This window comes from Canis lupus, chromosome 12, assembly GCF_048164855.1.
Source record: "Canis lupus baileyi chromosome 12, mCanLup2.hap1, whole genome shotgun sequence".
In the NCBI taxonomy this organism is placed as follows: domain Eukaryota; kingdom Metazoa; phylum Chordata; class Mammalia; order Carnivora; family Canidae; genus Canis; species Canis lupus.
In genome coordinates, this window is record NC_132849.1 from 52038544 (window position 1) to 52051615 (window position 13072).

The window sequence follows — 13072 nt, forward strand, 5'->3', positions numbered from 1 at the left end:
AAGGAATTTTATCACATTGCTTTGTATTTTTTAAATGTTCAATTTTCCATGTAACATTTTCTACTTTGGGTTATTTACTATTAGTACCGATCAATCTTTGGAACCTGAACGATTGGAAAGGCAAAAAAAAATATCTTGGTTAAAAGAGAGAGTAAAGGCCTTGCAGGATCAAGAAAGCTCAATCAATCAAGAGATTGAGCAGTTTCAGCAAGCCATAGAAAAGGACAAAGAAGAACGGATCAGAATTAAGTAAGTTTCAACGACCTTAGAATGATTTTTTTCAATGATTTGAAAATAATGTGGTTTGGTCTTTATATGAAGAGAGACAATATGTTTTGTTGTGGTTGCTGTTTCTTGTATTGAGAAAATATTTAAAATTACCTTTCTCAGAGTTTTCTAACACTTGTAGAGCTGGACAATTTCTGAGATTTCTAGTCCTCATCCCTGTGGCATCATTATTTTCATGCTAAGTTTTGAGGACTTGAGACTTTCTCTAGTAACACAGTCATTTTCAATTTCGTCTTTAGTTAGCCGAGTCATTCACTGGCATGCAGGTGTTAGAGGGAAAGGCTGGATATTTCTGTATAACAGTATCACATATCTCTTCTGTTTTTCTGCTTTTTTTAGGAGGGAAGAATTAGATGTGAAGCATACACTGAGCTATAATCAGAGGCAACTGAAAGAATTGAAAGATAGTAAAACTGATCGACTAAAAAGATTTGGCCCTCATGTTCCAGCCCTTCTTGAAGCAATAGATGATGCCTACAGGCGTGGGCATTTTACCTGTAAACCTGTGGGTCCTTTAGGTATTTGTCACCATTTGCTTAGGATATAGGAAACTTTAAAAATAAGATTTTATTTTCAGGAAAAGATCTTCTGAATCTATGTAAGAGGTGCATAATTATATGTGGATTTTAATTATATTTTAAGAAATAATGATAAAAATCACTTTATAATTTCCCTTTATTTTTAAAGCATAAAGTAACCGAAAGCAAGAGAACTTAGGGGAAAAAAGGTATCTATAGGGTTGAATAATCTGATTTTTTCCCCTAAGTAAATGAATAAATAAATGAGCTAATTTGAATATTAATTAGTTGGAAATAATTGATTAGTTGGAAAATCCAGTGACATATAGTACAGTCAGAAGAACCCTCACCACCTGCGTTTTGTGTCACCTTTATAAAATATCTTTTCTTAGTTTCTATTAAGGTAGGACAACATTGTTTTTAAGTCCTTTTCAGGGACACCTGGGTGACTCAGTGGTTGAGTGTCTGCCTTAGGCTCAGGGCGTGATCCCGGGATCAAGTCCCACATCGGTCTCCCTGAAGGAAGCTTATGTCTCTGCCTCTCTATGTCTCTACTCTCATGAATAAATAAATAAAACCTTAAAAAAAAAAGTCCTTTTCAAGTGGAAAACCTGGGTTTATTGAATTATTCATATATATATATATATATATATGATTAAAAAAATATTTGTTGAATTCTCCTGAGAAGTTATCTCTAATTCTGTAATATCATTAAGTGAAAATGATGCTGTTAATAGAAATATGTATTGTTGCTAAAGCAAGGTATTACTGTGTAAGTACAGCATTATACACGGTGTTAAGTGTTACAGTAAGGTCTCTTCATGTAAATGCTACGGACCTCTATACCGGGATCAACAGATGAGGCATTTTCTCTCTGTTTCTAAAATTTCAGTATTAATCAGTTTTACAGAAAATAATAAAGAATCTATAAAGAGTTTGGTTTCCTTTTCAAAATGCCATTCAGAGCCTGGAATAATATACACTTCCATAGAAAAACATCTGTTCATTTACACTGGAGTGAGTGAGGCAGTTCTTTTCACAGGATTTGATGGGTTTTCTCCCCAGTGTATCCAATGGATATATGGGGATCTCACATTTAGTTAACATAAGATCTGTAATGTCATGTAAGCTTCTTTATATGAAAATACTTTGGACGTCATTTATAAACTATTATAAAAAGATATTTACATTAATATTTCAAAATATTTATGGGCCTTTTCACAATTTTCTCTCACTTTTAGGAGCTTGCATTCATCTTCGCGACCCTGAACTTGCTTTGGCTATTGAATCTTGCTTGAAAGGACTTCTGCAGGCCTATTGTTGCCATAACCATGCCGATGAAAGAGTTCTCCAGGCACTGATGGAAAGGTTTTATTCACGAGGGACCTCACGGCCACAGATAATAGTTTCTGAGTTTCGGAATGAGATGTATGACGTAAGACACAGGTGAGGCATCAGTAGCTAAATGCCATTTCTGGTTTTGCTTAATCATGTCCAAGATAAGAAAGAATTAAGACATTTTTATGTTAACTAAATCTATAGTACTGATTTATGAAATTTCATCAAGCCACTTCTTTAACTTCAGTCTAGGTACTGGAGATACATAGCTAATTAAGACATGTTCCCTGCCCTTGAGCTCCTTACATGAGGTCTGTGGTGGGAGCCAGTACAGTGGAAGAGATGTGGTGGGGCATAGAATTATAGAAAGTGATACAGACCACAGCAAATTAAGGGGAATGTGGGGGTAGGGATACTAAAGAAGAGCTTTGGCACTGAGTACTTACAGTTCAACTCTTACGGTGCTTTGCAGATTCCATAAAGAGCTGTGGTCATTTTCTTTGATGACCCTAAAAAATTTTCTCAAGGGCACCGTACTTAAACCAGCCTCTTTGCTAACTGCTGACTGGCTAATCACTTTACTTCCAAATATAATACGTATTTTCTCTTTCATTCTTTGTCAGCTTTGGTAAAATTGGATCACAGAATGCATATGTAGCTCAGATGAGAGAGTAATTATATGTTGGTAGGTTAGCGAAGAAATTAGAGAAAAGAGGAAAAGTGATCATTCTTCAGACCTGATGAATTTGTCAAGTGACGGGTTAACTGCCTTTTAAGCAAATAGAATTCTATGTGCAAAATGCATAGAGCCATGACATAAATTATTCCGCGAAAAATAGTGTTTGCGTTATAGATAGCAAGGGCAGATTAAAAGCAGTATTTAGGGAGTGCCTGGGTGGCTCAGCTGGTTGTGCATCTGACTCTTGGTTTCAGCTCAAGTTACGATCTCAGGGTTGTGAGATCAAGCCCTGTGTTGAGTTCCACTCTTAGCAGGAATTCTGCTTAGGATTCTCTCTCTCCCTTTCTGCCCCTCTCATTGTTTTGTGCATAAGTATGTGCTTTTTCTCTCTCCAATAAATACTTAAATCTTTAAAAAAATAATAAAACCATTATTTAGGAAGAAATCAATAAAACTTTTTACTTAAATGTAAGAGAATGAAAGAATTGAGGATAACCATTAGGTCTTTGGCTGAAGTGACTACTGAGCTGTTGTGCTAGTAATTGGTTTAGAAAAAGTGCAGTAAAAGTGGATTTGTCAATATTGGATAAGTCCTATTGTAGAATTGTCAACTTTGAGCTTTTAGGTTAGAAATAAGTATTTGGGAGTTAGAGGTAAACGGTTTTCCCAGTGTGCATGAAAATTTGGCCTTACATTAGTTTCTAACTTTGATTCCTGATTTCTAAATCCTGACAAAAGTGAAATTTCAGTTGTGCTACCAGACAACATTGGTTATGGTAAAAAATGACCCCTGTCAGGTTAGTTGCATCTAGAGTGAGAGAACTTGAGTGCTTGGTAGAATGCCAATATGGTGACTTGCAATTGGGCGTTTCCCTACAGGGGCCTTGGAAACTATCCCTGGGATATTGCTATGAGAGATTGACTTCTGTGAGGAATATCCTCCTATACCAGCACTGTCCTTTGGGAACCAGGAACAGGGTCCTGAACAGCTGTTGGGACTGCTCCATGATTTGTGTGTGGACTCCCATGAATAGGAATGCCTGGCACTGCCCTACTGGCACACTGTGTTTCCCAGTGATTGTATTTGCAGTCTCCCAGCAATGTATCACCTCCTGTGATGGGGTGCAGAGTGAGCTCCATTTGTGCAGCATGATGTCACTTCTTTGAAATAGGTGAATCGGTGTGCTGTGAAAGAGGGCCTCAGGAGTTAGGTAGGTTTGGGAGAGTGAGAGAGGAAACTGAACCAACATCCACTCAGGATTCAAACACTCGTGGTGACCACAGGATTTTTGGCTTTTTAATAGGTAGAGAATGTATACTGTTGGGTTAATACTACATTAGAATTTTTTAGAATGGGTAGATATTATAGAAGAAGAGGGAATCAACTGAAAAAAGTGCTACTTGGAAAGTAGTTCATTGATTGACCATGAGGCCTAGGCTGGAGGCGAAGAAAGTGAGGCCTGCAAGCCTCCATAGATCTGCTGGATGCAGTTAGCAGTTTTAATAAGGCATGGTCAACTGGGAAGGCTCTAGCTGTAAATCGTGGGAAGTTCAAGGTTAATGGAGCAGCTCCAGGGCATGACAAACTCCATGTTTGCCTTTCAGAGCAGTTTGGTATTAGGCAGTTCAAGTTGGTGGAGTTCTAGTAGAAGAAGTTGGATGTTACTTTTAGGTGTTGACAGAATATTGACAAGTTGGGTACATTTAATACTCTCTCAACTTCAGCTGTCTACAGACATTTTGGAGGAGTGACTTTTTTGTGAAGAACTTTATCAGTACATATTGCAGTTCAAACGCATGTTTGGGCATGTTACTTTAATGTAGAAAGGAAGAATAAAACACCATTGGAATATTAAAATGAATCAGGCTCACATTAGTTAGACACATTAAGCTCACATTAGTTAGACAAACTCAAAAGAGGAGCCTGGAAAAGTGTATAGCTCCCCAGGAAATACTAGGAAGTGTTTCCTTTCCTATAAAGATGGCTTTATTCCCCTTGAAGTACAGGCTGCTGAACTGCTCAGTGTGCTGGCTACCCATAACTGTGTCTGTGTGCTGTGCACATCCTATCCTGCTCAGCAGAAGAGATGCTCTTTTTCTCTAAAGTTGTTATTCTATGTAGTCTCTGAATTGTATGCTTTCTTGCCAACTGATTTGTTGAACTGTTATTTTTAATTATTTCAACTCTCTCCTGAACCTTAAACTTTCCTACTACGTTGACTTCTCTCCTTTTGAAACATCCTAGGTCAGTGTTTTGCCTCCTCCATCTTAAGAACAAACTCCTTTAAATTAGAGAATAATATTATCAATCCCATGGTTATTATGAGGATCAAATGGGCTAATATTATTCATAATATTCTTAGAGTACCTAGCACTTAATATAAATGTTTGTTCTTTAAACCTATTAACAGATGTTTTCAAATGTTATATTTTCCATTGTCTTATCCAGTCACATATTAAAAAGATATATGTATAAAATTAAAGTTTGATAAATTAATACTTATATATTTTTGTCTCCTAGAGCTGCTTATCATCCAGAGTTTCCAACAGTCCTGACAGCTTTAGAAATAGATAATGCAGTAGTTGCAAACAGCCTGATTGACATGAGAAGCATAGAGACAGTGCTTCTGATCAAAGTAAGATAGGATGCTTGCTGAATTTTATATTACTTTTAAATTTTCAGAACTGGATTGGTTATATAAATTCCTATTCCCATTCTGTATTATAGAGGTATTAATATGTTTTACTACTGTACTTTTACCTCATAGGAAACCATAGAATAATACAGAGCTGGTTGGTTTATGCATTTTCTGCCTAGGGGATCTTTATACTTCTGGCTATTCCTCAGTAAATGTTTCACAAATACATACTATTTTGGTGAATGATGCTATAATTTTTTTGTTGTTTATTCTTATTCTATGTTGTTTATTCTTTTTGTTTATGGATTGGCTACCAAATTCATTTTTTATTTACCCTTTTATATGTGTATTATTTTGTTTTTAAACAAATACTCAATATTTTATGAGTTCTTTTATCAAAACTTTGAAAGTATAGTAAAAAGATCAGTATTTACTCTTCATCTGTGTATTCTTGGATTAGATCTTCATTGGCATAAATTTACTGAGAAAGAACAGGAAATTCAAAACATATCTAATCAAAACAAATGTAGAGTTTGTTTTTCTCATTAATGGTAAGGGAGAAGTAATCGTATCAGTAATTTAAATGTATATACAGTTGTTGCAAGGTCATATTGTAATTATTTGTGGGCTTTGCTCACTTACATGTTAGAAGGATACTTGAAAGAAAATAATGAAGATCTCTTGCCTGTCCCCAGAGGATAGATAGGCCTCCATTAAGCCTGATGCCCTTTTAACTTCTAGGGCTTATTTCCAGGCTTTCCTCACATAATTCAGCATATTAATCTTTTATTGCAATTTGCTGTTCACTGACATCTTTTTTTTTCAGGCTGTAAAAGTTATTTAGAAAAAGTAAGATTTGTATGAACTCTGGCCTAAAGTAAATATTTTCATGTGGAAATGTACTTAATGTACTAATTAATGTACTAAAAATGTACTAAAATTTTTAATTTTAATGGATAGTAATATTAGAACTTAAATCAATTTCTCATAAAGCATTGCTTACTCTGTTCTAAAGACTGTCAGTAGTTTTAATTCTTTGCATCTTGAGAGTTGATTTTCAAACTCTTATTTAACTTTCTGGAATTATTTTACTTATGTTTAAATAAATGTTTAAATAAGAAATACTTGAATCTTAAAATAATGATAGGTAACATTCTGAAATTGTGTATCAGAAATGCTATGGCATAACTTCAAAAATATTTTTTCCCCTTATTTTTCAGAATAATTCTGTAGCTCGTGCAGTAATGCAATCTCAAAAGCCACCCAAGAATTGTAGAGAAGCTTTTACTGCTGATGGTGACCAAGTCTTTGCAGGACGTTACTATTCATCTGAAAATACAAGACCTAAATTCCTAAGCAAAGATGTGGATTCTGAGATAAGGTTAGTGTCAGTATAGCGTTATTTTGGCATGCCTACTGCTTTTTGTAGGGTTTGGTTCCCATCATATTACTCCATTAGTTATTTCAGTGAAGGATTGTGAGTGATCTGTTCAGGCTTAAAAGATCATTTAGTTAGATGTAGAATTCTGGGTTGATGGTTGTTTTCCATCATTACTTTGACGATCGTATTTGCTAAGAGCACGAAGTGTGTTCCCTTGACCAGCTGATTTGCAAGGAGATAGGAGCTGAATTCAGAATATACATCAGCTATACCACTGTCCTGTCATTTAGCTCTGACTCTGCTCAGTGAGAGTTTAGGTGTGTTGGTTTACATTCTGGCTCAAGTTCTGTATTGTGTCTCTGACTGTATTTTGAGTTGCACTGTTCTAAGAAGGCCATTTGGCACAATTAGAACACATATCTAGAAAAATAGAGCTGCCAGAGGAGACAAAGTGAGAAGTTGAACAAAAACTAGTCAGTGTATTTAATGAAATTCATAAACATGGCAGAAAATATTTTTGGTACCAAAAAAAACATGATTTTCTAACAAAACTAATTCAGTTAACAGATTGATAGGTTGGAACTAAATTAGTGACCTGCAAGGCTTTCAGTAGAAGGACTTAGAACTTATCTAAAATAAACACCTAAGAAAAGTGAGTAAAAGTGAAAGTCTAAATGACTTGCAGGTGTAGGGGAAATGAGAGTTTTGTTGAAATCTCTTGCTTTCGAATAATCTTAGTCATTTTTGTGTGACTATGACAAGCAGCATAAAGAAAAATAGCCATAATGGATATCAGTCAGAAAGTTTGGTAAAACTTCTTACTTAGCAACAGAAAAAAATTGGATGACCAGCAACTTGGTGGCCTGGCACTAACCAACCCCACATTTGTCACTGAGTCTCTTTGATAGGGTATTTGTGTCCTAAGTCTTTAAAAAAAAAAAAAAAAAGAAGTAAGGCACTTTTGGAAAAGATTGTAAGTATACCTCAGCAGCAAATTGTAATCTCTGATTCTAACATTTTAGTGCTAAAGGTTTCAAGTTGATACTTAGCTTCATTTTTTGGCTAATAGTATTTGTATTAATGCGTAGGGGACATATCTTTTGTTTTAAGAGCCAGACGAACAGTGGTTTTTTTTTAAAGGTTTCCCACATTGATAAACTTTATTGATTGTAAGTATACCAAGTTCTGGGTATTATGTTAATTTGAGTAAGTCAGAGAAAGACATAGTGTATGATTTCATTTATATGTGCAATCTAAGAACAAAACAAACAGAAACCAACACATAAATATGGAGAACAATCTGGTGGTTAAACAGTCTCTCTCCAGAGGGGAGAGGGATGAGGAGATGGCTGAAAAGGGGGAAGGAGATTAAAAGGTATAGACTTCCAGTTGGAAAAAAAGTAAGTCATAGAAGTGTAATGTACAGCATAGGGAATATCATTAACAATAAATAATATTAATATTTTAACAACTTTGGTGACAGCTGCTAGATTTATTTTGGTGGTCGCTTCATAATGTATATACATTTTGAATCACTGTGTTGTACACCTGAGACTAATGTAATATTGTATGTAAACAACACCTCAAAAGAGAGAAAGGCTAATAGCTAAAAAAGTCAAGTCTGAAAGAATGTTGGAAGGAGATGAAGGCAGTGGAGGAAATAAAATTCCTGGATTTTCTTCAAAAAAATTTTTTAAAAAAGAGCATATACTAAGTTCTAATGATATTTAGATGACTTTTGTGTCATCTGTTTTGACCTGAACCAATGTGATAGTTGCTTGATATTGGGAAGTTTAGAAAAATTCACTAGTATTTTTTAAATATAGAAGAGTATAAATTGGGAAACAAAAGTAGTTTATAATTGTATTTCTCCATTGTCCTTGTTGACTTTTTAAAAAGCAATTAATAAAGGGAATATATAATGCATATGGTGAGAAAGTTCAGTGTAGAAAAGTATACAGAGTGAAACTGTTCTTACCTCTCTTTCAGAAGTAAATAGTTTAGCAGTTTCTTATATATGTTTCCAGAACAGTTTATATCTTTGTACCATTTATAGTGACTTTTTAAATTGAGATATAATTCACATACTATAAAAATTTACTCTATTTTAAAGCATACAATTTAGAGATTTTTATTACATTAACAGGCTTGTGCAGCCATCAAGGTTGGCTAATTCCTGAACATTTTTTATCACATTAAAAAGAACACCTATACCCATTAATCTTTACTTTCACAATTCCCAACTCCTGGAAACCATTAATCTGCTTATGGATTAGACTATTCTGGATATTTCATATAAATGAAAATATACAATGCAACATTTTGTGCCTGGTTTCTTCCATTTAGGTGTAAAGTTCATCCATACTGTGCTATGTATAAGTATGTATATGGTTTCTACATCTTGCTTTTTTTCTGTCAGTGTTATATCTTGGCAGTCATACCATATCAGGACATTTAGAACTACCTCTCAGTATGGCTGTACCAGTACGCTGCTTAGCCAGTTCGCTGTTGATGACATAGGAGTGTTTGCCATTTCCTCTTATATCATGCTGCAGGGAGAACACACGTGGATCTTGGCATATTTTTGAAAGTGTGTGCATAGCTTAAATTCTTAATAAGGGAAATGCTAAGTAAGAGGATACATAAATTTTTAAATTACTTAATAGTTGCTTCCAAATGACTATAATTGATAAGTTAATATATAATTTACGGTTTGATTTTAAATAATAATATTAAGCAATTACTAATATTTGTAATATGTATAATGAGCTTTAATAGTTATTAAAAATACATAATTTAACATTATTTTATTTTTGTATAAGTTGACCATTTAACAGTGATGGCTAAATGACTAGAAAGATTCCCCGATTTCCCCCCATACTACCGAGTATATGAAGGGTGCCCTCTTTAACTCAGCACTGACAGATTTCTAATGATGAAAAACAGCTCTAGAATTTAAGCGAAAAGATTATAGTGTATTTCATAATTTCATAACGAACAGTGACTTTTTAATAGGCAGAGGGTTTTAGGTCTTAAGTACAAGTACTGATTTGGTTTGATTATCCCAGTGTGGTTTCCCATGATGAAAGTATACATAAGCTGCAAGACAAATGTATAAGGTGGCTCTCAGAATAATTCCGGTGTAGTTACTGCTTACATACGAGATCATAAAAAAAAGTTTACCTGTGGATTTTTGAATTGCCAAAGTACTCTAACATTTTTAATGTAATTTTCCAAAGTGAGTTTTTCAAATTTATTCTTTAAAACAAGTACTGAATGAGTACTTAATGGCCAGGCCCTGATCTGGGCACAAGGCACAGCACAAAATAAAGTACAAAAAATTTCTCATCCTGGAGCTTAGGTTAAGAAGAGGGAGAGAGACTATATATAAATACTAACTGGGTCACGTGCTTTGGAGACAAACACAGCAGAGTCAGGGCTGGATACTGAGGTGTGTGTAGATAGGCAGCTCAGGGGCCTCTGTTCATCCCCTGCAAGCGATGCACACAACACTCAGCTCAGCTACTGCACCTATTTGATTAGGTGGCAAAGGTTCTTGCTCCATGTAAAAATTCATTAAAAACTGAGGACCACTATATGAAAGTGTGTCACAGAATTCATCCTGTGATGCAAAAAGGAAGTTGTACAATTTAGCAGTTTTGTTTATATAAATTATGTTGATTGCTTAAGTTTATTTTAAGTATTCAGGAAATTGTATAACAGAATATTGTCTGTGCTTATTTTCTTATTTTTGATTTAGGCTCTGGGTTTCAAAGTTTGTTTACTTGGTAAATATTTTATTTTTAGTGGAATTATTGTTTGTTAATAAAGGTATATATTTGTATGATAAATATTTCTTATTAAATCTTGGGCTATCTTAAGTTTTTGTATCTGGCTCCATTTTTAACAGAAATACCAGTTATTTTCCTACTTTCCTCATGTTTATCATTTATTCAGCTAACATTTATTGAGTCTTTTTCTGATTTTGAGGATTCTGGCAAAGTAGCACAGAGTATTTCATCAAATTTAAGCCGCTCTGTTATTAAAAAGAAAAAATGCTGCTAATTGAACCATGAACTGGAATATGATTTCAGAGATGTTAAAATGTGGAAAAATATATATCTTACTGAAATACGGCAGACAATGTCAGTCAGAGACAAACTTTTAACTGCAAGGTAGTTCTCTCCCACCAGGCACACAACTCTAGGAGACAGGTGCTTGGGTCCAGGAGGTGGGAAGAGGTGACTTCTCAAGACAGTGACTGCTGTCATAGAGACCCTGTATGGCTTTGGCATCTCCTTTTTCTTCCATCTCTTCTCATTGTCCTCTTCTCCATCCCTTTCACTCCCGCACATTTGGAGCATTTATCCAATGACAGTACCTGTTGAGCTGTCAGCTTTCTTTTTTTCACTTCTCTGTGCTTCGGCATGTGTCTTTCCATGTCCCATAGTTGGTCCAGCCGAGGAAATCTTTAGAAAATACGGTTCAGTTGTCACTTCTCCAAGACTCACTCCTATGTGCCCACGGTTCTGTGTATATATACTGTCCTGTTCATAGTTTAGCATTACAGCCTATTTCCTGATTTTCCCCCTTTTTGTTTGATTCCTTCATGTCTTAATTCTGCTTCCACCTCTACCTATCACTGCATGATGCCTGCCACACAGAAATCATAAATATGTCTTAATGAAATGAGTAAAATAAGATTCCAGTTTAGATACCTTTTTAAATCGCTATATTTTCATGTTACTAATAACTTAGTAGGAATATAGAGCTGGTTTAACAGAATAGAATTTTACAAGTGTGTCATCACAAACAATCTCTTCTATATTTATAAAGACCTAAGTAATTGTAAATTTCGGAAATACAAAAGGTGTTTCTTATCCTCTTCTCTCTATCCAGTGACTTGGAGAATGAAGTTGAAAATAAGAAGGCCCAGATATTAAATCTTCAGCAACATTTGTCTGCCCTTGAAAAGGATATTAAGCGCAATGAAGAATTTCTTAGAAGGCGCCAAATACATTATAGAGAGTTAAAGGTAAAAAAATATATATATATGTCTTTTTTTTTTTTTTCTTATCCACTTCCAAGTTATTTTTAAGGTCCTACCATTCATTTAGTTTTAGAGGAGTTCTCAAACTTTTTCCCTCAAGCCTCTTTATAGTCTTAAAAGAGCTTTCCCTTATGTGGGTTTTACCTAATTATTGAAAGTTAAAATAAACTTCAAGAATATTTGTTAGTTCACTTAAAAAAAACTAGTGTGTTAACGAAAATAACACTTTTATGGCAAATAGGTATATTTTTCCAAAACCAAAAATATTTAGTGAGAAAAATGACATTTTTATATTTTTTAAATAGTATAAAGGGTTCATAATATGTTAGTTTTTTTATGAAAATAGTTTGACCTTATGACCCCTTGAAAGAGTCTCAGAAGCACCAGGAGGTGCTTGGGTCATACTTGTGAAGCACCAGATTAGAGTATTTTACCATAACCTCAATCTGGGTGTTTCAGAAAAGGATTTTCTTACTGAATTCAACGTTGTCATTTTAAATGCTAAGATGGAGTCCTTCCATCTTTTTTTCATGGGAGTGGATTAGCAATAAGGGTGACTATGAAAGATTTTATACACCCCTTTCTTTTGTTCATTTAATACTAAAGTGTCTCTTTCATTAGCTACGGTACCCTCTGTAACAAAAGCAGAGTAAGGGCTTTGTGGACTAATATATCCTTTCTGGGGATTTTATTTATTTGTTTGTTTGTTTGTTTGTTTACTTTATTTAATTTATTTAATTTAATTATTTATTTTTAAAGTGAACCTAATCTCTACACTTAAGGGGCATGAACTCACAACCCTGAGATCAAGAGTCACATGCTCTACTGATTGAGTTAGCCAGGCACCCCTTTATTTTATTTTATGTTACTAAAATCGAAATACTTTTTTCCAGGTAAAAATAACAGAAAGTATTTCTGAAATTCGGGAGCTTGAGAATATAGAAGAACACCAGTCTGTAGATATTGCAACGTTGGTAAGATTCTTTTCCTCAGTTTAAATGTAATGTTAAAGGACAAAACTGTCATTTAGGTTAAAATCTACGATCCTCAGCCTTTTTTTAATCCTTTAATTGGGGCTCCTTTTTATGATGACTGTCTTTATTTGCAAATATGGTAGAAACTACCTGGCTTATTGCATTCAAGTTCTTTAATATTTTGTATATGTAACTTGCATGCATA

At 34.4% G+C, this 13072-nt stretch overlaps 1 protein-coding gene across 2 annotated transcripts in view; it reads left to right on the forward strand.

Annotated features, from left to right (window-relative positions):
- Positions 1–13072, forward strand: part of SMC6 (structural maintenance of chromosomes 6) — a 68076-nt gene that overhangs the window by 33674 nt on the left and 21330 nt on the right. For both annotated transcript variants that reach the window (XM_072771010.1, XM_072771011.1), the window contains exons 13-19: positions 85–249; positions 628–806; positions 2048–2252; positions 5345–5459; positions 6683–6843; positions 11743–11878; positions 12787–12867. In XM_072771010.1, coding sequence (XP_072627111.1) covers positions 85–249; positions 628–806; positions 2048–2252; positions 5345–5459; positions 6683–6843; positions 11743–11878; positions 12787–12867 — 1042 coding nt within the window. The remainder of the gene's footprint in view (positions 1–84; positions 250–627; positions 807–2047; positions 2253–5344; positions 5460–6682; positions 6844–11742; positions 11879–12786; positions 12868–13072) is intronic.